The sequence below is a fragment of the Triplophysa dalaica genome, chromosome 23, assembly GCF_015846415.1.
Source record: "Triplophysa dalaica isolate WHDGS20190420 chromosome 23, ASM1584641v1, whole genome shotgun sequence".
NCBI classification, from domain to species: Eukaryota; Metazoa; Chordata; class Actinopteri; order Cypriniformes; family Nemacheilidae; genus Triplophysa; species Triplophysa dalaica.
The window spans coordinates 10114728-10139285 of record NC_079564.1 but is presented as its reverse complement, the minus strand read 5'-3'; the positions used below and the strand labels follow the sequence as shown (position 1 = coordinate 10139285).

The 24558-nt window shown below is 37.3% G+C and overlaps 1 protein-coding gene across 3 annotated transcripts in view; it reads right to left on the bottom strand.

Annotated features, from left to right (window-relative positions):
- LOC130413234 (dnaJ homolog subfamily C member 13-like) overlaps positions 1 to 20400 on the bottom strand; it is a 33360-nt gene extending 12960 nt beyond the window's left edge. For 2 of the 3 annotated variants that reach the window (XM_056738299.1, XM_056738297.1), the window contains exons 1-28: positions 20241 to 20400; positions 16714 to 16794; positions 11244 to 11319; positions 10960 to 11109; positions 10613 to 10654; positions 9804 to 10004; positions 9336 to 9542; positions 9078 to 9173; positions 8733 to 8824; positions 8468 to 8634; positions 7418 to 7497; positions 7046 to 7215; positions 6144 to 6243; positions 5940 to 6047; positions 5689 to 5844; positions 5546 to 5602; positions 5353 to 5474; positions 4808 to 4883; positions 4618 to 4713; positions 4383 to 4523; positions 3101 to 3118; positions 2625 to 2707; positions 1838 to 1991; positions 1537 to 1640; positions 1270 to 1429; positions 1105 to 1167; positions 916 to 1017; positions 711 to 815 (exon numbers count right to left, since the gene is read on the bottom strand). In XM_056738299.1, coding sequence (XP_056594277.1) covers positions 711 to 815; positions 916 to 1017; positions 1105 to 1167; positions 1270 to 1429; positions 1537 to 1640; positions 1838 to 1991; positions 2625 to 2707; positions 3101 to 3118; positions 4383 to 4523; positions 4618 to 4713; positions 4808 to 4883; positions 5353 to 5474; positions 5546 to 5602; positions 5689 to 5844; positions 5940 to 6047; positions 6144 to 6243; positions 7046 to 7215; positions 7418 to 7497; positions 8468 to 8634; positions 8733 to 8824; positions 9078 to 9173; positions 9336 to 9542; positions 9804 to 10004; positions 10613 to 10654; positions 10960 to 11109; positions 11244 to 11319; positions 16714 to 16781 — 2994 coding nt within the window. In that variant the 5' untranslated portion in view covers positions 16782 to 16794; positions 20241 to 20400. The remainder of the gene's footprint in view (positions 1 to 710; positions 816 to 915; positions 1018 to 1104; positions 1168 to 1269; positions 1430 to 1536; positions 1641 to 1837; positions 1992 to 2624; positions 2708 to 3100; positions 3119 to 4382; positions 4524 to 4617; positions 4714 to 4807; positions 4884 to 5352; positions 5475 to 5545; positions 5603 to 5688; positions 5845 to 5939; positions 6048 to 6143; positions 6244 to 7045; positions 7216 to 7417; positions 7498 to 8467; positions 8635 to 8732; positions 8825 to 9077; positions 9174 to 9335; positions 9543 to 9803; positions 10005 to 10612; positions 10655 to 10959; positions 11110 to 11243; positions 11320 to 16713; positions 16795 to 20240) is intronic. The other variant, XM_056738298.1, reaches the window with a different exon arrangement.
- Between the last annotated feature and the right edge of the window lie 4158 nt (positions 20401 to 24558).

The window sequence follows — 24558 nt, the reverse complement described above, 5'->3', positions numbered from 1 at the left end:
GTCTGTCTATAATATCGGTTTGTAGTCGTCCTGCAAGTCCCCACAAAGTTAATAAATCCCCCATAAGAGAAATTTGCAGAGCCCGGTTTACAGTGCACTACAGAAAAGTGTTTTGTGTCCACAATTACTGCTGTCTTACTTGAAACAAAAAGGAAAAAACTGTGAGGACGAGGTGTATCTAAGTAAAGCAAGTAAAGAGTCACAGCTATACTATAAACTTGAGCCGTCATTCATGTCATTTACTACAGCGGACATTAGGTGGTGCTTGAAACAACTCATTTTATTATAGGTGATACTTGATCTGAAAAGTTGAGAACCACTGATCTTTCAAACCTAAATATTAATATATTTCAATATTTATTATCAAAATTGCATTCGAAAAAAAGCTTAAACACAAGCTAATTAAAAAGTAGGATTAAATAACGTTTTTTAATTGATGAAAAAAAGTTTTCAATTATTTCAATAATTTTTCAATAAAGTAAATATACTAAAATATATAACGATTTCCTTCAATATTTGTACCAAGAATATCAAGATCAAATGTTATTTGTATAGACAAGTCCTGCTTTCATCCCATTTAAAAAAAAAGAAAAACAGCATTTGATGAATACTTGGTGAGAACCTAGATTCATGGCATCATAACACAATTTTACTTGAACTAATCCCAAGAACAAAACCCTTCAGATATATCTGATGTAAAACCACCTTACCTCCTCATAGCTGTAAGGTCCTCTCCGTTCTTTATCTGCGTTCCCAAAGTACCATTCCTTTTCGCTCTCTCTCTTCATGTCTGGCGCAGCCTCTAACACGTTACTCTGATCAAACAATCAAACAAACATGCACACAGATGAAGATGTTATAATAAATGATAATATCCAGTCAATGAATCATAAATACAGGGACACGTGGACACACCTGTAGTGGTACGGTGGCTCTGTTTGTGTGAAGGTGCGCTAGCGTCAGCAGATCCACTAATATACGCACGCCGTTTGAGTCCAGGATTTCCTTCACGTTTTTCTATCAGTCGAAAGCAAGCGGAACAAACATGAACATGAACATAACATGACTAAACAAAATTTGGGGTCATCTGCGGCAGTTACTAACCTTGTTCAGAATGAGTTTGTTGAGGAACAGAATGAGTCTGTCTCTCTCGAGCTTATCTGTACACTGGAGATTTACAGGAACAGTAGATGAGAAAGACAGCGAACATCGGTATAAAAAGCTTGCAAATTTAATGAAGGATCTCATTTTTATATTATGTATACTGACCCGATCCAACATGCCTATGATATACTTGGTGTCTGTAAAAGGTCCGATCTCCTCACAGCACTTCCCATAGACTATAGAAAGAGCTTGCAGACACAAACACTTCATAGCTACTTTGGGTGTCAATAGAAACCGGTGGTACAGTTCATTAAAGAACTCATACCTACAAGCAGACACATGGTGATATTATAAGAAAATTGGCAAAACGTGTCTTTCACAACATCGGTAATATGGTATAAGGCAATATTAAGTCATGATTGTGTTACGTACGATCTCTTGATGGCACCAGACTCTTCATTTTCATCTTCCTCCAGCAGAAGACGCAGGTAATAATCTCCTATTCTAATCTCATCCGAAAGGCACTCGTATTTCACCTGAACACATAGTTAAACGTGATTAGATTCTGCATTTCATCCTTTAAGGTGTAAAAGACAACTTCATCAGTCTGAAATGAAACTGACAGAAATTCAATCTTCCAGCTGCCGTACAGCCGTTTCTAGGATCTTAAAGTCTCCAGGACGCTTTGATTAGTTTCTGTATCAATTTCAAAGTCATGGAGACAGAACCAGACCTCAAACTCTTGGTGGTTCCAGGAGATGATAGTAGCGCTGCCCAGCTCGCGGTCCACGCTGAAGGAGCGCATCTCACCCTCCAGAGCGTCTCTCAGCTCCTCTCTGGTCTTTAGATTCCAGATGAGATTAGAACGAGCATGATCGATCTGAAACCTTCAGACAAACAAACAGAGATCGGGGGAGAGACAGAGGAAACATTGAATAAAACAGTGCTTTTACAAAACTGGTCAAGAACATGTCCAGGACATATTTTACAGTACATCACAAAATTATCTTTAATATTATTAGTGCTAATTCAAATTAAGTGCAAGTAATGATTATTATTACCATAATACAAAAATTATAATAAAGTTCAACTTCAAAGGAAAACATTGAGCAACAAGAATTTGTGGATTTTTTTTCTATTGTAACGATTATTATGGGAATAATTCTAAACATTTCTTAATGCATTTTTCTTTATTTTTTGGGAACTTTGACCTACAGATGGGTTATCAACCTTTTTGACTCTAAGCCCCCCTACTGTATTCAACAAGATTTAAAGCCCAAATCACAAAACCTTAACATTTCTACCTAACAAAATATTTAAGTGCTTAACATGGAAAACCATTTATTAATTATACAAAATGGCCAAATAATAAATGTCTTGATCATTTTTTGTCAAAATAAAATATCTGTCATCTTGAGGCCCCCTTGGAAGTCAGCCCCACTGTTGAGAACCTCTGTTTTAGACCCAATGACTAAACTCAACTTACAAGAATAGCGTTTAATAATGTAAACGTGATTTACTTGTAATAAAAAAGCTCCCAGTTGGCCTCGATCTTGATCCTCTGGCGTCTCTTCCTCAGAATGACAGGTTTTTGGTTTGCATTCTACAAGCAGTAAAATACAGTATGAAGGAAGAGCCTTTCAGGTTCTCATCGAACATGCTCTGTACAATATAAACAATGTGAGTTTGTATGACAACTGGAGCGATAATGTTATGATTTACTTGTGCGTTACATGGGAATGTAGGTATATTGTTATATAACCGGTTAAAATCCTGTTCCAAAAACAACAAATCACCAACACACACATCAACACACAACACGACACCATAAATAATATACCTGCCTACATGTTTTAAATATGTATGTATAAATATGTATGCACAAACGCAAAATGTCTAGATGAGCAACAATGTGAAAATATGATACCGAATGACTGACAGTGAGAGGGGAGGGTCTGACAGAGGGAGAGGTCTCTGATTGGATAATACTACTCACCAGGTTATTCCTGTCCTGCTGCATTGATTGACAGCAGGGAACCACAATAAGGGCCGGTGGGAGGGGAATGGGTAGAGATAAGAGAGGTTATTGGTCCTGAGGTCTACCAATCACACATCTCATTTCAATAATTATGGAAAACACCAAAGTTAAATTTGTTAGTTTTTTGTGCATTTTGGTGGCAAGTAATTTAATTTGCGTGATTGGAGGCTCAAGAGCTAAGAAATCATTTATGACCCAAATTCTCAAAACCAAAGCTGTGCCTTTATCTGCAGCATATGCTATATATACAAAACAGTGTTTCAGTGCTGAATACTGATTGGTCGATACAGTGGTTCAATCATGTATGAACTGTTACAAAGGCTACAATTGAACAGCACACGTGGAAGATTATATCATCATTATATCAAAGAAGACAATATAATTAGTGAAAGGATAGCAATTTTTTTCATAATGTTTAATAATTTACCGTTTAACAATCTCAATTATAATGTTTTCATGAAATTTCGGTATGTTTTACTATATAGTAGGTAAGTATTTGATGAATGCAATTAAAGACTTTAAGGCCCTGCAACAATGTAAATATTCCTAACAATGTTATATAGATTATATATAAAGCAGCCAAGTATTTTCTACATTCTTGTTACTGAAAACAATGGTGAGCTGAAAATAATACGTCAAATATTCAATGCCTGTATATGCAAGATGTGCCAGAAAAGCTTTCTTTAACAGTTAGCCCAATTAAAGTTATTTAAAATGTGTGGATTCAATTGACTCAAACTAAAAACAATACATACAGGCACAGTAAAAGGCACAACAATGGTCTGTGAATTTGTGTTGGCTGAAATGATTGGAGTCATTCAAGTCATGTGTGAGGGAACTAGAATTTAAGCAAGCCATGTCAAGAAAAAACTTAGAAAAGAACGTACACATTGATTAGCAAATAAAAAAGTCCCAACAAAAGAACCAGAAAATTAAGATGTTGTTGATACGAAACACCCATTCACCAAATAAGGAAACATTATATCACCTCCGTAACCAGACAGAAACATCAGGAAGTCAAGATCAAACATTTAAAAACTGACAATGAAGAAAGAGTTTTAGCCCAGTGTCATGCAGTGTTAATATGGCCAATGCTTTCAAGACCTGCTCATGGACAAAACTGACAACCCAGCTTTAAAGAAGCATGAACAGCTGTGGAAACATTGTGCAGTACTGCACATCACCACCAGAGAGAGGAGAAAGCTGAAGAATCAAGATCAATCCATTTAAAGTGGTTTACCTCTTTCTGAGCGATGCCCATTTTGTCTCTCCAATGCATGAACACTATATCTGCCTTATCTTTAGCAAACTTCTCCACCTCTTTTGCAGCTTTACCAGCTAGACGCTGCCACTCCGGCACTTTATTTCTTCCAAACTGGTCCTAAAAAATATTTTTGTAAAATTATTATAAGTTTCGAAAATATCTGAAAGACTTGACTACACCCTTGTTCGAGAGACAGAAAATGAGTCCCTACCGTGGCAATTTTGACATTGTCACGAATGTGCATCCTGTCTACGTCCTTCTCCGGCACTGGGTCAGAGCTGTCCAAGTATGCTAATAGACCGGTGGGCTAAAAGAGAAAGATGTACACATCATAAAGACTTTGGTCTGTCCTCATAGGCTTAAATAACTGATATATTACAGTACTTATGTAAGTAAATCACCAGTATTCTCTTGAGCAAGTTTAAGGCGGTGGGGTTTTCCGCCGTCCACAAACCCACTAGATGACGACTCAACTGTCTGTATGACAAAATTGAAGCAAGATTAGTATTTGACTATAGGATACATTTAAAGTCCCCGAGATCCGGAAGTTGCGATCGTTTTAACTTCCGTATTTTTAAGGCATTTCCGAGTAAAATGTAGTTTCGAATTTTTGGTGGGTGTGGCTGTCGTCTTTCTCTGCAATTTGATTGGATGTCTAAAAACAGCCAGGGATTTTGGGATGGAACAGGTAGCAGACTTGACAGTTGAAGGGGAGGATGCTCAGACCAAGGCGATGGATAGTCGTCAGAGGACAGCGAGCATTTCAGATTTAGAAGGTTATGAGGTCACACGATTTTTATAAAGAGAATGACCCACATTGACACAATTTACAATAAACGCTGCGATATTTCATGAAAAAAATAGCCAATGTAATTTTTATATCACTGGGACTTTAAACTAATGCCCTGGACCAATGTTGAAAGGATGAGAGCGTGTTGTGTATGACCTGTTGGTGAGCATCCTCTGGTCAGAGCTGATGGTGAACATTGATGTGTGAAGGTGTCTGGGTAAAGTTCCTTCACTTAGAGCCAGCTCCTGCATCTTAGTGGCTATTTCCTTATCTCCCTCCTGAAAGAGGATATTGGTGGTCAAAACATGTGCTTTGAAACATCGCAACGCACCGTAGAAACAGGTCTCACCTCAATGATAGCCTTCATGATCAGACCTGCTCCTTTAACAATGGCCATGGAGGGATGCTGTAGAAAAACAATCAGCGTTAAATCTGTCTAGTCAAACAAAAAAAGAAAGGAGACGTTATTCGTTTTCATATGTGACCCCTGACCTGGAAGAGCTTAAAGAGGGTCCGTCCATTAGACGCCACCATCTCCAGCAGCATGTCAAACTGTTGACTCTCAGTCGTCTCGCTGTAGGGGGCGCAGAGGGCAAAGGTCAAGAAGTCCAGCAGTGAGCTGATCACTAAAGCTCCTGAGCCGTGATCCTAGAGAACAAGAGAGTAAAACCAGATGGAAAATGATTAATTTACCTTTTAATGCTTGTTTTATGTGAACATACCGGGGCTCATTGAAGACATACCACATTACTGATGAACTTCTCAAGGAGGTTCTCCAGAAACTTCTTGGAGGAAAGGAGAGATGCTTTGTTCAGTTGCTCCTGCCGCAGGTCGTAGTCATCATGCATCGGCTGAAACAACAACAACAACACACATCCATGACTTTCAATATGCGTTTTATACCAAGAACTGAATGTGAATGATGCATGTGCGAATGAGTTACTTACACACATCAAAGCACAGAGCATGTCTATTGCTGCGTGTATCACACCGTTGTTGTTTCTCTTGAGTGCTTTGACGGTTTTTACGCCCAGCTTCTCCCTAAACCTAAAGACAGCCATAAAATAAATATTAATAATACACATAACTATAGTCTCACATTAAAAAAATACACATTTAAACTATGGCAAGTAAACAAATTCACATAAATAAATGTGATCCGTTCAATATTTGTGCTTCACAAATACAGGATGATTCCTAGATGTATAAATATAGTGGACTGTAACCAGCTAGCAAACCTGGCAGCCAATTCATACATCATAAAGAGAGAAATATCACTGGTAGTAAGTATGAGATGTAGAATGGAAAAATAATACAACACGTCAAAAAACTGCATTAAAAAACAATAAGGATTTTGTTAAATGAAATGCTTCAAGGATTTGGAGATGATGATGGAGAAACAGACAGATTTGGGAACACAAAGGAGGAACACTGATGTATATCGACTAATATTTACATTGTGTGCTCGTGTCCACTGATAGGACCAGACCTTAGAACAACAGAGTGATTTCATTAAAAGATGTGCTGCTGAGCAAGTACACAGATGAAAGTGAAGAATGTGACAGCGAAGAGTAATGGAAGAGAGCAAGATAAGGTTTGTTTGAAGAAAGGATGAAGTGCAGAATAAACCATTATCAATAACAGCAGGTTCGCAAAAAAAAACATGTCTATTTGTTAGAAATGATGATATTTTCTCTAAATATATTATTATGAGATTTCAGAATCTATTTTGCATGAGCTGATATGTTTTAGTGCTGTGAATGCCAAACAATTATTTAATTTTTCAGTCTCTTCAGAGAAAGGCTTTGATCCGACCCTTTTGGAGCCTGTTGAAACTAGATGATCATACTTTGGAAGCTGTGTGAATGCCTGGAATCCAGCTTTGGAGGCCACCAGACGTCTGATGGCCTGAAAATGAGCCTCCAGCTCAGAGTTTGGGCCTGGGAGCTCAGCATCTTGAAATAAGAGAGCCAGTATGGCATTGTTGATCAGTTTCTCTTTGTTCTCGGAGAAAAGACCCTACAAACAAAACCAACAAACAAACAGAAATCACCAAAAGCAACAGTAATACTGAATGCAGGCTTAAACAGGCACATTAAAATAATCATTTTCTCTTAAATATAGAGGCAATTACAAAAACAATTTTGTTTAAAAAACCTCAAAATGACCAAAAAAACATGAGTTCGCAAAAAGCCAAGAGGTGATGAAAGGCGGTACTTACGTCTTGAGTGACAGCATGTAATACTCCACTGTAAGATATGTTGGCGTTAAATCTGAACACTGCATCTGCAAAATTACAATCTACAAAAAAAAAGGTGGATCAGTTGATTTTATTCCATTTAGGCATCCATCATTTTATGCGTATTATACATTGTCATAGGCTGGTTTAAAAACATTTTTTTATAACAATGTCTGTATGCTTTACTATTAGGGATGCACCGATATGTACATTGTTACCCGATTACGATAACCAATAATTCTTTAACATTGGAAGCCGATAACCGATATATAGCCGATAAACAGTAGCTAAATATTAATATAAAATTCCCTGTACCAAAGACTGTACCAAAAGGCAAAAAGTGGACAACTGCTTTTATTTGAAAAGGTTGACTACAGAAAACAAGGTAATCATTAGTTTTATTTTATCCCCTGAAAATCATGTACCGAGCCTACTTTACAATAGTTAACGGTTCTTTAACCTTTAAACTTTTCTGGTATATTTTTATTTAATAAACAAATTATAGATGTTCGTCCAGAGCAACCCAGATTTTTTTCTTTATTATTCACATGTCTAACAGGTCTCAAAATAGACAGCATTCAGAGAACAGTTTGATTCAAACAATTTACTTTAGTTTCTATAAATTACACATCTATAAATACTTTATCTTCATACTGTACCTACATCTACAATGTTTTGCTAATAGCAATAAATGATTGATCCCAACAGAAAGACAGTACTGTACAGATTTTAACTGTGAGCAGCGTGCAGCTGAAGAAGTTTAACTAGAGGAAATGATTTAGGATTTATCGGCCATAATATATCGCTCTAAATTTTATTATCGGCCGATAATGATAACATTAAAAATCACCATTTATCGGCCGATACCGACATAACCGATAATTTATCGTGCATCCCTAATTACTATATTGAGAATTATGTCAATCCTCTTTGTTGAGCACAAAAACACTTGATATTCACTTGTTTTTAAGCGTACACACACACACACACACAAGTAAAATCCGGTCACACTTCTGTGCTTGTTTTACATACTGGGTGGGGCAGCGAGGAATCTGAGGTGTAGGCTCTCCACCTCCTCATCCACGGGCATGCTGAGCAGACCCCACCTCTGCCCTCGCTGAGTGGGGACCATTTTAACACACACATCCCTGTTCCCAGACGCTCTCACGCTGTCCAGCAGACTCGCCAGCAGAGAGTCCCTGCAGAACCAGAGCACGAAAGTCAGGAAAGTATTTTTTTACTTTCTGCAGTGCCAAAATCAAAAGCAACTAGTTTGGTATGTCTGTGGATGAGGCACCTTTCTGTGGAGCAGTACTTGCGTATTTGTCCTCGGATGAATTCGATCGTGAACACCTGAGGATTTTCTGAATCGCAGATCAGAGCAAACACCTGCAAACGCAAGAACAAATGCAGCACAACATATTCATTTATTTTTATAGAAACACTTATATTTTTTTGAATCCACACATTGTGTTTTTGGGTGAAACTTTTGTGATTTTAACTGACAATTACATTTTAAATGAAATAAAAAACAGCTAATTTCTGTCCCATTTTAATTCTATTTCAAAAAACTTTTAATAATTTGACTTTTCTAATACCAACTATAGTTTTACATTCTGTTTTTAAATGAGGGTGTACAAACCTCTCCAAAGGGCTTAACAGTGACTATATTATATGAGGCGGGGTCTCTCTCCACTAGACACGTCTCTGTGAGGGCCAGAAGCCTCTTCATCGGCTCCTGAGACAAACAGAACCAAGAACATCCAAAACGTTAGCAAAACAAATTCAATATTGTAAACTAAAATAAAAAGCCAGTTAAACATTGCTTCATGAGAGAGTAATGATTTACATTTTAATAGAGTACATGACAAAGGCATCAAATATATTACTGTGCACTGACCGCGTGACGTGGCGTGACCTTCTGCACGATAAACTCTGTCAGCGAGGTGATGCACTCGTCTGAGCCGTACTTTCCCAAGCGCTCGGTGAGGAAGCCCTCGAAAGTCAGCACCTCCTTACGCATGCGCAGCGTGATCCCGATGAAGTTGCCGGCATGCTCGGTAGCACTGCGGATGAAGTCCTCACGGTGCTCTGATGCAAAAAGATGCTGCGTGGAATGAAATAGAGAAAGTACATTACACAGATGACTATAATGTAACTGCTTTATAAACGTAGTTCTTACAAATTAGTGAAGTAATGACGACATCGTTTTTGCAATGAAAAATCATTTTTGTGGTTTTACAGCAGTGGAAAATCTTATCTGTACATGCAATCCAATGGAAGTTGAGCTATAAGAAGGCATTACAATTTACACATTGCAGTGACAATTTCATTCTTTGCTATAATAGCAACGTCTGTACACACATACCAGTCTACCAAAGCCTCCGTAAAGAATGCAGAAGCCGCCTTGGTAATCGGAGACCTCGGCGAAGCCCTCGACGCAGCGGTAGTCATAGGAACAGATCACCCGGTTGGTTTGGGGGTCAATCTGATCGATCCCTCCTGGTGTGACCTCTAAACAAACCGCCTTCCGCACATCACTCCAGTGATGCTTAAAGCAATTGTAGCGCTGAGAAAAAAACAGGATCACAAACAATCATGATTTTGAGACATTGAGAAGACATTCTTTGGTTTATTGTATGCATACAGAGTTGAAATTTAAAGTTTCGCATTTACAATAACATTTTCTACTAAACAGTCCGACTGACTTTGCGTTCAATAAAAAAACAATATAAAAAATTCCACGTCATGCAATGATTGTGATAGTTAAAGGAACAGTTCACCCAAAAATGAAAATTCTGTCATCATTTACTCACCCCTTGTTCCAACCTGGGTAAATTTCTTTGTTCTATTATAAGATATTTTGAAGAATGTCAGTAACCAAACAAATTTTCTCCCCCATTGACTCCCACAGTATTTACTTTTCCTACAATGGCAGTAAATGGGGAAAGAGATAAATGATGACCTAATATCCATTTTTGGGTGAACTGTCCCTTTATTACAAATGTGGCTGCATAAAATGGGTAACGTATTATTTTAAGTGTCTTATTGGTGTAGCAAAGCTATAAATATTTATAGGAAGAAAGCAGCTTAGTAATAAACTGCATTTTGATTTCTGATTTTGTGTATGAATCATGAATCTGTCTAATATTTCAACACAGATCAGACTATACTCACTCTTCCAGTAATTTTTCCCTCAGAGAAATCTGTTCTGAACCTCTGTGGAGAAGAAAGAGACAAGCATGAGACATCACAATTTAAACAGATGGACTGAGTCAATGTGATCAATACTATTATTAAATATTATTTAGAGTAACAACGCTAATATAATGGTTCCTTTCTATGTAGCCAAGCACAATAATATAAGTATTGGCCACAATAATCTTTTCACTATTAGTTATTAACATAGAAATTCACATCATTTCACTGAATGCCATCCATTAGCACTTGTTGATGTCTTCCCTAGATCATCAATACAAAGGTAGAAGATGGCAGGAGATACTTTAATAGGGAGAGACTCTCACCAGTGCTTCTGTAAGCAGCTCTGTGCGATGCTCTGTGGAAAACTTGAGTGTTTCCGATTTCTTCCCGCTGCCTTTTCGGAAAGTGAGGTTAAACTCCGTTCCCTGACCTTTACCCACCGGAGCAATGCCGCAGATGTCTCCATAAGGCCACTGTAGATGGAATGACACGGAAAGAGTGACCAAACAAACAACATGGAGATACAGACAATAACTTATAAACAGGTTTGAAAGAAACACTATAAGGGATACATTTAACTTTGTGTGATGTATTTCTGCAAGAGTACCTGGTTTGTAACTTCTAACGTGGTGGGATTGTATGTGGTGATGCCATGAGTCCCCACTGAGAAAACACGTTTGTACCTGAGAAATAAAGAACACATTTTGTGAACTTGTGAGATCAATAAAACACATACCACAGCTATTTAAAACAACACGTACACATTTAATTCAAAAATAAAACACGTTTCACTACCATGGACCCTGTTATGTCTGAATGTGTTTTCCTGTGACTATCTAAAATAACTATAGTCATTACTACGTATTCCTGACTTGAAGGGACATTCCCCAAAAATTATAATTCTTTCTTCATTTACTCACCCTAAAGTTATTTCAAATCGGTATAAATGATACGGTATAAATGATGCTAGATAAATGATACTATATAAATGATGTCTGATGAACACAGAGAAATATATTTGGAAGAATGCTTGTAACCAAACAGTTCTTGATCACCATTGACAACCATAGAAGGAAAATTGTCAATGGTAGTCTTTAGTGCCCCAGAACTGTATGCTTTCTCACATTCTTCAAAGTATCTTCTTTTGTGTTCAACAGAACAACGGAACAACTTCAGGGTGAGTAAATTATGACAGAATTTTCATTTTTGGGCAAACTGTTGCTTTAAAAAAACACTCCAAACATTGCACATGGCACACAAGGAAAAACAGATAGGAGTATGTTGAGCTTGAAAGAGCATAGATAAGAAAGCAACTGGAGCCTAAAGGACCAGAGAGTGTATAAGACACACTTTTCAATCAGAACTGAGAACTAAATACAAAAATCAACCCAGACAAAACTCCCTCAGCTTCAATGTAATTCTGTCCAATAACAATATACTCACTTAAAAAAAAACTATTGAATTCTAAAAGCATTTTCTTGCATAATAGCGTAAAAATGAAATGTACTGACATCCATCAATCAGTAGAGTCATACACACGCATGAAACAAACCCGAAACGCCCCACAGCAACAAAAGAAGCTTCAAAAGCGCTTTCCACCCACACCCACTCTTCATTATGTTATTATACATACATGAAGCATTGAGCACTACAACAGACAGCAGCAAGGATTCAGCAAAACAGGCAACACAAGTTCTACAGGCGAGGAAATAAAACCGTGAAAGCTCTCACAGGAAGAGATAAGCTATGCACAGAATGTGCAATTTCCTGCAAATCAATTGACCACAACAATAAAGATAATGAAGAGAAGTGGTTATAATCACTTCTTCAAAAACATACTGTATAAACTATAAGTAATTTGTGAAGTCAGCAGTTTTGAAATATAAACTAAAGACTAAAAAATAAAATAAAGAATTAAACAACTAAAAATAAATTCACACAAAAAACCACTCCGGAGGGAAAAAAAAACATGTCTGTGAAGTTTGCAAAGACAATAAAGTAAAAACACTTAATTATCATATCGCTGTTCTATTTTATTACTTTTTATTATTATTTTTCAGATACGGAGTAGATAAATGTAAACAAATATAAAACAAGCTATGCAGAAAGCAATAATAATACTGTACATCAAAAATACTGTAAAATACTGTAGACTGACCACAGAGAGGAATTGAAGTAGATGAGATGAACAAAAAAAAAAGCGTACTCTGCGGGTTTTGTTTGATGAGGATAAGCCAAGCACTAAGAGACAGATTGAGAGACAGTCGCTGCATCCGAAAATGAGCATGAGCCATGAATAGTCCGAAACCTTGGTGTGCAAAAAATATTAGGCGAGATTAATGCCGCGAGAAATACCCGGATGGAGTGTGAATCGGATGGACCGCACGGGAGCTGAGCAACGGTCAAATTTTAAAAGTAAATCAAATAAATATAGCGTGGACATCCATTTTCTGCCAATAAATGAATTTCTCGTAACTAAATTATGTTTGTCAACAACACTCACGTATATGATGTCGTTTATACGTCACAGGACAAAGAGCGTACGGGTCACATGACCATAAAACACGGCGGACGCAGTATGTCCGAAATGTATTCATACTACACCCACTTATAGTATGTAATACGTACTGTTTTGACGGCAGATAGATAGGTACTTATTCAAATTCAGTACGTACTGTCACAGTATACGATTTCGAACGCAGCGAGAGTGTCTGAAGCGGGCTGTTTATCCGGTGGCCATTGGGAGAGCACTGCATTATGCCTCAGTGTTTATGATGAAAGATCATCCTTCGCAAGTCATTTATGTGAGAGGGATGGGATGTTTTCAACACTAGCTCATCTGCTATATAATGTGTGCTGACAAACACTACCGTAGTCCTTGCATGGAGCTTTACATCAGCAGTAATGCTGCAAGTAAATGCAAACTCTAATAAAGGTCATTTTTGCAGGATCTATTGTCATAAAGGCATTGAAATACACATAACTATGTGTTCAGAGGTTTATAAAGAACTTGCATAATGAAGCGTTAGGTTATTACCTTAGAATGAACTATTTACATACACCGTGGGTCCGCTTACATGGAATTTGGCATGTTGTTTCTACAGTAGCCCTAAACAGACAAACTGCTCTACAGAGCTTGTATTGTAAACACGTCAATCCTTCAGCAAGAAAGTGAAAATGCGACGACGTCTAAGGTCTGTGTCAGCCCCCATAGTGCTTTGCAAAAGAGTGGTTGAAGTGTGCCGTTGGTTGCAATTTGCAACCTCACCACCTCTTAATTTCATACAATGGACCTTTAAATGATGGTTAATGCTGAGAAGACCATTTGTTCATGATGAGGGTCTGGACCGGATTTCGAATGCCCTGATTGAAATACTAGTACACTGCACACTGCTTACTGCATAGCACTGTATATATACTGTTCATAGCCTACTGTTCTTTCACAATTCAGCAAACGTTGCAAGTCCTAAGTGCAGAATTGTTGTATGGCAATAGCCATTATATTCAGTTAAACACAGCTTATCTGACTATTCTCCATTCTCTCTCTCTTTATGACCTTGCATGCTGAGCAATACTGCCAGCCTGGGACAAGTCACAAGACTGGTTAATTATTCATAGTTTGTGGCTTTTAGCATCTTCCCTTGAACAAGTATAGCACACACTGACTCCATCACAACAACACCATATGCCCGGACCATTTTAATTCTGCTATTTGATCTTGAGACTTGGGCAATTTTATGAATAGCACACTAACAAAACCAGCCTTTCTGCAGGACACAGCATGTAAAGATGCTTTTTCTCATATACTTGTTTTAAGTTTATATTTCACATGATATCTGGACACCACCAAAATGAGATAATAAAAGTGCATTATTAAAAGCTAAGTGTTGTATTCAAACGCTACAAATGTGCATGACTACACACACACACAAATGTACATTAGGAATTTCACAACTAGGTCAAAAGGTTTCCAAACTGAGATTACAGTTGCACTGACAGTACAGTACGTCAGAAGAAAATGCATGTAATACAATTGTAAATCTAAAGTCAGCTGTGTAGTGATGAGATGAATCCAATAGCTTTCTTATTAGCTCAGCTGACATCACTTATAATTAATATTCCTTCACTGGACCCAACCTGCTAACATCACTGAGAGTGAAATGAAACACTACAAACATCTATCTGGTCCAGGAAAACAAATCTAGCTCAAAGTCAAGAGCTGAGATCAAATTTAAAGAGATAACTTAACTGGCAAATGACATCATTGTTAACTTGTTCAAGTGATTTTAAAAGTCAAAAATCAAAATTCCTTTTTACAAATTCGACAACTTGTCATACACATGAATAACAATGTTTAAAAAACATCTAGCTAATCCCACACAAATACCAGACACTTTTTTAAAGTCAACAGAAAACCATTTCATACATATTTGGTTGAATAAAACAAAGACTAATGACCCAAAGAAATTAAGGGGAGGCTCCAGGAGCACCAGCCTCCCCTTGACTTGAGTAATAAATCCAGTTATTAAGCAGGACCACGATCTGTTTACATTGTGCACCAATGTCCACTAACAGTAAAGCTTGTTTGTAAATTATGGAAGAAATATGTTCTAATCAGTAGAACTTAAAAAACAATAATAATACAACCATGACAGTAAAAAAGTCATTTCATTGAGAACAGTGAATGATTGTATTTTGTTGTTTCATTAACATGATGACAAATATCAAAGACAGACAAAGGTTATTATGTACTTAATACACTGATTCAATATACTGAAACACATTTGACTGTTGACATTCACTTAAGCCCTAACTGCTGTGGGCATGTTTGCACAGTATTTGCTTTTATTGCGTCCTCAGGATAGATTAAATCACCAAATATGAGATGCATTGCACAAAATGTCCCAAAAAATTGTATTTGGCTAAATATATCAGGAAATGTGCATAAAAAAATGCATAGAAAAACATTACCTGGACAACGTACTCTCAACTTGCTCTGTATGCAAATAAATTAGGGGTTGGAAAACAACAAAATTGCAAATTCCCCCTGTATTTTGTCTTTTCAAACCTGTCTGACTTTCTTCTGCAGAACACAAAAGAAGATATTTTGAAGAATGTTGGTACTGGGGTATCCATTGATGTCTATTGTACAGACACAATACCAATCCAATTCAATGGGTACCACAGTTACCAACTTTCTTAAAAATATCTTCTTTTGTGTTTGGCAGAAGAAAGAAAGTTATACAGGTATGAAATTACAAGAGGGTGAATAAATGATGACAGAATTGACTTTTTTGGGTGAACTATCACTTTAATACATGTCAGACATCCACAAATCCACAGACAGCTACAGTATCTCTCTCTGTCTCTCTCAATACATCAAGGCGCTCCTCTCATGTTCCCCTGTTTAAGCAGCAATAAGCCTGTAAAGGTCCATCCGGCTTTCATTCACATCAAACGCAGCCTGGCCAGCCCATCAGGCGGCATTCTCAACCCATTCATTATTTAAACAGCAAGGGTTGATAGCCATCAGAATATATCAGGAGTAAAAGGAAAGTAATGACATCAGAGGCTGTGGGAATACAGACAGCATATACACCATGGTCTCATGAAGCCAGACTGTTGACTATATTGCATAATGCCTCATTCACAATGCAGAAGGACAAGTACCACCCACCAAGACAGGAAGAGGTCATGTAAATGAACTAACTTGAGTTCTTGTTCGACGGGTTGTTCACAAAGCATATACAGGTGTCCTAAGGGACCTCTCATTTACTTGTGAAGAAATTCCCTAAAGAACAGTCTTGAATATCTCTCAAAGACTCAATGTCATAAAAATCACAAAGTTCAGTGAACAGAATCGCAAAAAGTCAACCAACAAATGTTTTTGAGAACGCTCTTTTCATTTTTATGCGCTCAATGATCAAAAACACCATTATACAGGATAGTTTTCCTCCAGGCAAGCCTCAGATTTAAAAACGCACTTATAGAGAGTGTTACGAAATCTAATGGGCGAGTTCCCCCTAAATTAAATGTATCATAGTAACAGAGAGCATGGAGCAGAATGAGGCACTTACTTCCCCCTCCAGGAGTGTTTGGTTGTGTAAAAACAGGCCAAGTCTTTGTTGTCTTTGAGGACGTTCATCTTCAGGCAGGGCCTGTGAAAAAAAGAAAAGAGGGTCACAGTGTGTAACTCAATAGGATGGATGGCAACTCTGACAACAACCTGATTTACTTTCAACAAAGATGACAAAGGTATAGTATTTAAGCATATACATAGTTAAGAAAACTGGAACTAAATGTAGCACAGTGTTTTTTCATCACATCTAAACAGAGTGAAATGAAAAAAATCAAGGATTTGGTTATTAGTACTAATAATAGTTTTTACATATACGGTGTATGATATTTTTCAAAGATTTAATAGACTAAACTGCATTCTGATTGGTCATGCAAAACTCAACAACAAATCTTCACATTGCTAAAAAGTCGCTATGGGTCTGGTTACTTACTGACCCAAATGTTAAGAGCCCAGCACACCTCTGTGTCTCTAAGATATTTGTATGCGTCAGATTTTTTTGGACATGGTAAAATACTGATAATATGAAGACAGCATATTTCCTTCACAGGAAATGTATTACTAAGCACACTATTAAACTGGAATAGTAAGCCAACCAGTCTGCATATTTCACTGCCACATGGCATCGCTGCCATACCACATATAGACATTGAAAATAACCAACAGTCTTGACAAACTAACAACACAAGCACACTTCACACTGGACTCACAGATTCCACATCTCACCCTCAATGCCTTTCTATTCAAATGTTTGTTTTTGAGGCAGGTGAAGATTTAGAAAGCAACAGACTGGGGACATGGAAAAGAGATACACAAAGATGTAAAAGGAACTTTTAATAACTTTGGGAGAAAAACTTTGGCCCTCCTAAAAAGAAGGCGTTAAGTTTACTCCATGATTAATCACAGACATGGAAATCTCAATAAGTATCCCCAAAGGTATGCAAGATAATAGACGCGTGTAGAATATGTGAGATCTGTATGTATTGTCTGACAAAACCCAAAAACAAGGTGGAGAATCTGACTGTGATTGCCACAAAAAAAACAAGCCAGAAAAGAAGGGAAAGAAAAGAGGGGGCGCCTATTCAGAGAGCAATGCAAAGAGTGCTGAGATGTGTTTGATCCATGAACCGTGTTGAACAGGAATATATGAATGTCTCTGTCAGCATTCTGCATCAGAGCTGAAAATGACTGACTCCATCCTTCCTTCCTTCCACTTTTCTCTGCTAAAGCCGAGACGCCATTACAGGAGCTCAGAAACTCACTTATTGTATGTGAGAGGTCATGATTCATCACCCAAACCTCACACTGACTGAACCTTTGACAATTTTGAAATTCTGTGCATTCTGGCTAAACTTATAAAAACAGCCAGTCAGGTACAATTTCTATAAAATTAGCTTTTTGCACCGTGACATTATTTTTAGCACGTTGAGTCACCAACAATGACAAATATGTCTGTATTTTCTTGATTATTGCTATTATTAACCGAACATTAAATAGATTAAACGGTTTAAAAAGTATAATTGCATTTCTCATGCATTATACAGAAATAAATTTAATTATTATATAAATATTTTTTTGTTTTCATTTGCAGGTAGTTTTTTATTATGTTGACAACAAAACGCAGGGCTGTCACTTATAATACCGGTAAGTGATGCTGCATTGTTTTCATGATGAAGTACAAATCAATGACAGAAAAGCGATGAACTGCAATGACATAAGCTTTTAAAAATGAATGCAGCTGCAGTGCATTAAAAACGTTTCTCAATTTTGACAAAGACAAGCAATGCCAGGCTACAGCATGTGGAATATTCACCAATCTGTCTAACACTAATATGTGTGTCCTCTTGGGTAATCTGCAGTCTAGCAGCAGTAAAATGCATTATACCAGGTGAAATGCATTAATAGCCCGAGTATGTACAAAAACGGCAGCAATGATTCCAGGATATGGCAGTCATGTGACCAATTTGAACAGCTCTTAGTACAGATCAATAGAAGCAGTTTTACAGTGTCCTTCATTCTTCATGATCATGCCTCTACATCCGCCTCTCTGTACAGTTTTTTCATTGTGGAATATGCCAGGACTAAACTAATCGATAATCCTGAGGCTGAGGACATGATGAACATATGAACATGTGGCTAAACCAATAATACAAACTTTCAATAAAACACATGGTTGATGAGCACATATTTATGGTGTAAAATACTTAACATAAAACTACAGAATTGCACAAGTGTGAGCCTGCACCCTGGCAGGAGATTATGAAAAACATAAATAATCGGAAAAAATGTCAAAAATATAAAAACAAATGAAATATTGAGTACATAACGCGCAGACAAAATAATATAAATAGTTATCCAAATATTAATCCCACTCTTTATTTATTTACGAAGGCTAATACTATTGGAAACAACTTTGTTGTGCTGTATATTGTTTTATAGGACAAATTATTAAAAACAACTCAAATTAAATATAGACTAAAAAACACTGGATTCTTTTAAAAACAACATTTGAATTATGATGTCATATTAATAGCTGGTTCAGCAGGAAGCCAAACATGTCATCCAGAGTCCAGACACTCTCAGCTTGACAGGCCAGTGTTCATCTTAATAAAGGATGGCAGTCACATGGCTCGGTCATGTGCTTCAGTGCCCATGTCAGAACCCGAAGCCTCAAACAGAAAGTGCTAAATCGCCTTTAATACAACCCTGGGAACATAACCGTTATTACTTCCCTCAAGTAAGGGAACACAAAACATTCTTCATGTTGTTTTTTAGAAATCGAGGCCTGCAAACTCAAATCACTGCAAAAGGTTTACGGAATTCCCTGAATGTGGCAAAACACCACGTGACATATGACTGCATTTCATATGTATATTAAGCAAGCATACAGTTCAAGAGTTTGACGTCAAAAAAACGCTAGCAAGACGCTTAAAGACATTTTTTGAAGAAATTGGAGTGGGAAGTGCATTTAGAAAACATTACTCGGCTCTGTGAGCTGGTGGCACTTCCTTTCAAAATGACATTAAATCAAACGAGTAACATATGCACATATTTTAACGGCATGGCCATACGATTAAGCACACTGCACTGACATCCATCCAGCAGCACAAGAGAAAGCAAAACTGCAAGTTAAATGTAAGTCACCATTTATAAAGACACTAGGCTTGCATCATCATAAAAAATAGTAACATACCGATTACTACCTGTAGCATCACCACAGTTTACCGCAAACAACATATCACTGGTTACAAAAAACTTGCCATTTGCATAAATGCAATAAAAAACAAATCGTTCGACATGACAGCCAGATTACGAAAGATCCGTACAATGCCTGAAAGATTATTTTATTTAACTCATTGAGGTTTCACATCTAGCTGGTATTGTAGTGGGGAAACTATGGGATATTTTCTACAGTAAGTGTTGCATTTGAAGTAACTGGACGCTGTCAGACGCCAGTGGCCTGATATCACAGCTCAGCTCCAGCGCAATGAATGCAGATAGGAAGGAACCTCTCGCCGATGTGTTTACCTGGATCTATGATATCAGGAGCGATTCGGTGTTGTCCCTCAGCCCCCCACCCTCCTTTATGCGCGGATGGTGCAGCTCAGTAATTCCAAACTGATGCCCAAACTGATGCCCAAACTGGCCAACTGCGCTTCCCTCTGTAGGAAAACTCAGGACGCCGCCATCTTCCTTCTGCCACCAGCAGGGCACTGCGCGTGCGCACGACCGCCGCGTCTCATGCGTCTGTCAGGTGATTGGTTTGACAGGAAGTAAGGAAGTGGAGGTTATGACAGGGGTGTGTGCACACAACGGGTTTAGTAAAGGATTGCGAGGGTTTAGCAAATTCATTGGAAACGCATTTTTTTCAACAAATCTTCCTGGAGTTGCAAAACTGTAGATATGTTTTATAAGGTTTTTGCTTGTCATAACTAGTGTAAAATGGTCAAGCTAGACTTGAACATGCTCAATCCAGGAAGGTAGCTGTTAAAAGTCCTTAGCCACGCTGCAAAAAATGATGTGCCCATTTAGTTAACACGTGGTTTTCATTAACTTTAACTCTTACAGATAATTTAACTAATATCAATTCATTAGGCTTATAATGTGACCATACAAAATGTTCCTAGAAGTATAACTGAAGTTTATATATGTATATATATATATATATATATATATATATATATATATATATATATATATATATATATATATATATATAATAAAAGTTCATATTCGTTGAAAAGCTCCATGCAAATATATTTTGATGTGCATATACTTTATAAATCTTAATACGTCCAATTAATTATAGATAAGATCTTGTGTCAGTTAGACTATAGCCCAACCAAGTATAGAATGCAGACCTTTCAGAATGTATGAGCTAGCGCAGGCAAAGTCTGGGGTTTCTTTACATTTAAAATGTGAAAAATTAGCAAGTAAAATATACAGAATTATAAATTAATTTTGTCCTTGTGATAATTCGGTTTGATATCTCTGTGTTGGTTACAGTAAGATAAGGTGAATCGGTGGGTGTTGGCAGCACACAGACTCTGGAAAGATATGTCCTACCAACATGTTTTGCTACAAAGCACAGTGAACCGAGGCTCGAAACCTTTTAATGTTTTTGCATATGCTTACAATCGTTCAGCTCACTAGTTCAACGCCTTTTTTTCCTTTCCTTTATATTTTTGTCTTACGTGATGTGCAATAGTGTTTCATGCATTCTGATGTCTTAACCATGTTAAACGCGCTTTCTTCTTATGCTCGTCATGTCAACAGGTCAACTTGTCAAAAAACGAGTTGGACGTATGATGTAGTATTTCTTTGCTCGATGCACGTGTCAACCGACGAGCGATAGGAAGACCTGCTTACCATCAAGATTGGTTGCGCTGCGTCCAGATTGACTGTCCTATGGGCCTGCGTCTGCAGCTTGTTTCTCTTGCGATAGAGAGAGAAGTTGAGGTGTGTTTGTTTGTTCACGGCATTTCAGTGATGGATGTTATATAAACGATGGATATAACGCTGGTTTTGGAGATCATTTGAAACTGATAGATGGAGTTGTAAAAAGCGCTAAAAGATGCCTTACATGAACCGCACACAGTTAGCGAAACTTTCCCATATGTCTGTATTTTGTTGACAATGTGTGCTTACGTCAGTGCTTTAGTTCCGTACGCATCAGTAAGCCTACTTCTTCAGAAATAATCGTACAGCCGTATCTGCCTTATATGAATGTTATCAAACTAAAGGCTCTACAGATATTTGAAGGGTACGGTACTATTCAGTAAGTACTCAAGATTAACATGAGACATTCAGAAGCTGTCTGAGTTACCGCCATTTTAATTAATCCCGATTAATCGCATCCAGAATTATGAATAATACTGTGCATATTATTTTTTTATTTATCAACACATACACATACATGTGTACATATATTTATTTGTATGTACCAATTATTTTAATTATATATAAATTTGTATGAATTTTTTATATTGCATGCAGGCATGCGTGTGTATGTTTTTATAAATACAAAATAAATATGCCCAGTACACAGACAAATACTATTATGTAAACACAAACATTTATTCTGGATGTGACTAATCCCAATTAATCGTTTGACAGCAACTTTACACAGTCAGATTTGATTTCTCTGCTGGTTGTATGCACATATAACTGTGTGTGTGACATAAAAATCTGGAATTTCTTTAATACATTTATATGTAAAGTTTTCCAGCCAATATATTTAGAGGTTTCTAGTAGGGTTAGGGTTGATTTCACACTGCTGAATTACAATATGCTAAATTCATCTACCCTTTATACTTGTTGTGACGTGCCATTTTGTGTATCTTCCAGTGAGTCTGGATGCCACAAAATAGTCCTTGTCTGACAGAACGTCTTGAAATTTTTGCCGCCTTGATATTGACACAAGGGTGGATGACAATGCAGTAGTGAAAGTCCCCGGGGTCACAGCTATCCATATTGACTCATTAGTACCACCAGTAAATCTCTACATCCATACAAAATCCTTTGCTAATGGCTCCCCTAGTGGTTCCTTCTAAAAGTACATCGGGATAATTTCCAAAATGCCCCCCTTCAACCTTTTGCTATAAATATTGAAAACCTGGTGATGCAAACCAGGGTTACTTTGAAATGGAGTAGTTTCTCTATGGCAGAGAAAATGTGTCTTCTTACTGGCATCTCACCCTTCAGAGTCAGACTCCACCATTCAAATGTGACCGGCTGGGCCCGTATTGAGTTTATAGCTCATGTTCATGACATGAGAATGTGTGATGTCCAGTTTTTGATAGAGACACGGGTGCCTTTCTCCAAATTGCTGGAGGTCCAACGAATTGTAGTCGATTCCAACAGTCCGGGTAATTCGGTGGAATTTTCCTCCGCCTTTTCTGGTTATAGAGACAGTCATGTTTGGAGCCTCAAACAATCAGAAGCTTTGAAGACACAGGAAATAGAAAAGTCCTGCATCTGCTAGATGTGTGAAGATGGAGAATCTGGACATATAACTTGAAATGAACGAAAAGGTGTCTCAAATGTTTTGTTGTAAAAAGCAAAGACGCTGTAAAACCAGACCCAAACAAAGTCTGCAAGACAACTAAATTGTTTTTTGTTTATACGGTACCATGAATTTTCTAATACAATTGGAATTGTATGTGATCCGATAGAATAATATGATTCATGGAGTTTCTCAAACACCTATGGCAACTTGGACACCATAAAGACCTTTGAGCTACTATACATCTGCCAATAATAAAGTTGAGAGAACTGTCTCGTGCCGAGCCAGGGAACCACCCTGAACAAGTGTCCAGTCCATCACACAGTCCTATCTAAAATTATTAGTTTAAATGACTTGTTTCCTCTATTAAATGACGTAAAATACTAAACTCATTCTCATATTATGACCTTTTAAAGTGACACTGCCTGTGACTATTATGTCAATCAAAACAAAAAAAGTCATAAATACAGCTCAGTTGGAATGATAGATGCAAGCAAAATAAGATTAAAATGAAATGACTAATAAACTGTAAATATTCAATTAGCTATTTTTTAAAAACTCAAGTCAAGAGGGAATGAAGCTTTTTCTACATCTAACTGAAAACCGGCTCATGGCACATTTGTTGTGACATTGCCTTTTATTTGATCCTCTCGGTAAGAAATGAGTGTTCTAAAGTCCCAGGGACTCACCGTGACTGGAGGTAAAGGGGAAACATCTTGCTGTCCGTGTCTTGTCCTCATGAAGAGTGATGTGAAATAGGACAGTAATGGACGTATAGTCACGTTATGAAGCATCTGATCCAAGGGGTCTAGCATGTGCTGCCTGTTATCCTAATTAAGTTAGTCACTGACCACAGCAGAAATAAAGGCTGGGTTTTCACGCTTTTTTAGTGTAGTCCAATGCAAAACTAAAACGAATATTGACTACTGTTTGGCCTTTAAGTAAACACAGAAACACATGAACGTTTATTAAGTTCACATGAGTTGATAGGACAGAATTACATGGCTCCAAAAAGCAGAGCTTATCTGCCTATCCTGTTATTACAGTAACAGAATTATTTGGTAAAACAGAAAAATATTTAGGCCTACAGATGTTGATACTTTTTGTTAAAAAAGTGATTATCTTCAACTAGTCTTCAACTAAACTTTTGTGTGCTACAATACAGAATAATCACAGTATGAGAGAAATCACTGTAGGAATACAAATCTCAATCTGTCAACTGTTGCAGTCATTTCGATTCTTTTGCTATATTAAAACCATATTATATTTTCCTAAGAGTTGGGCAGAATATCTGTCATGCTTATAAATCTTTTCCATGGGACACAAACCTTTTATTTGTCA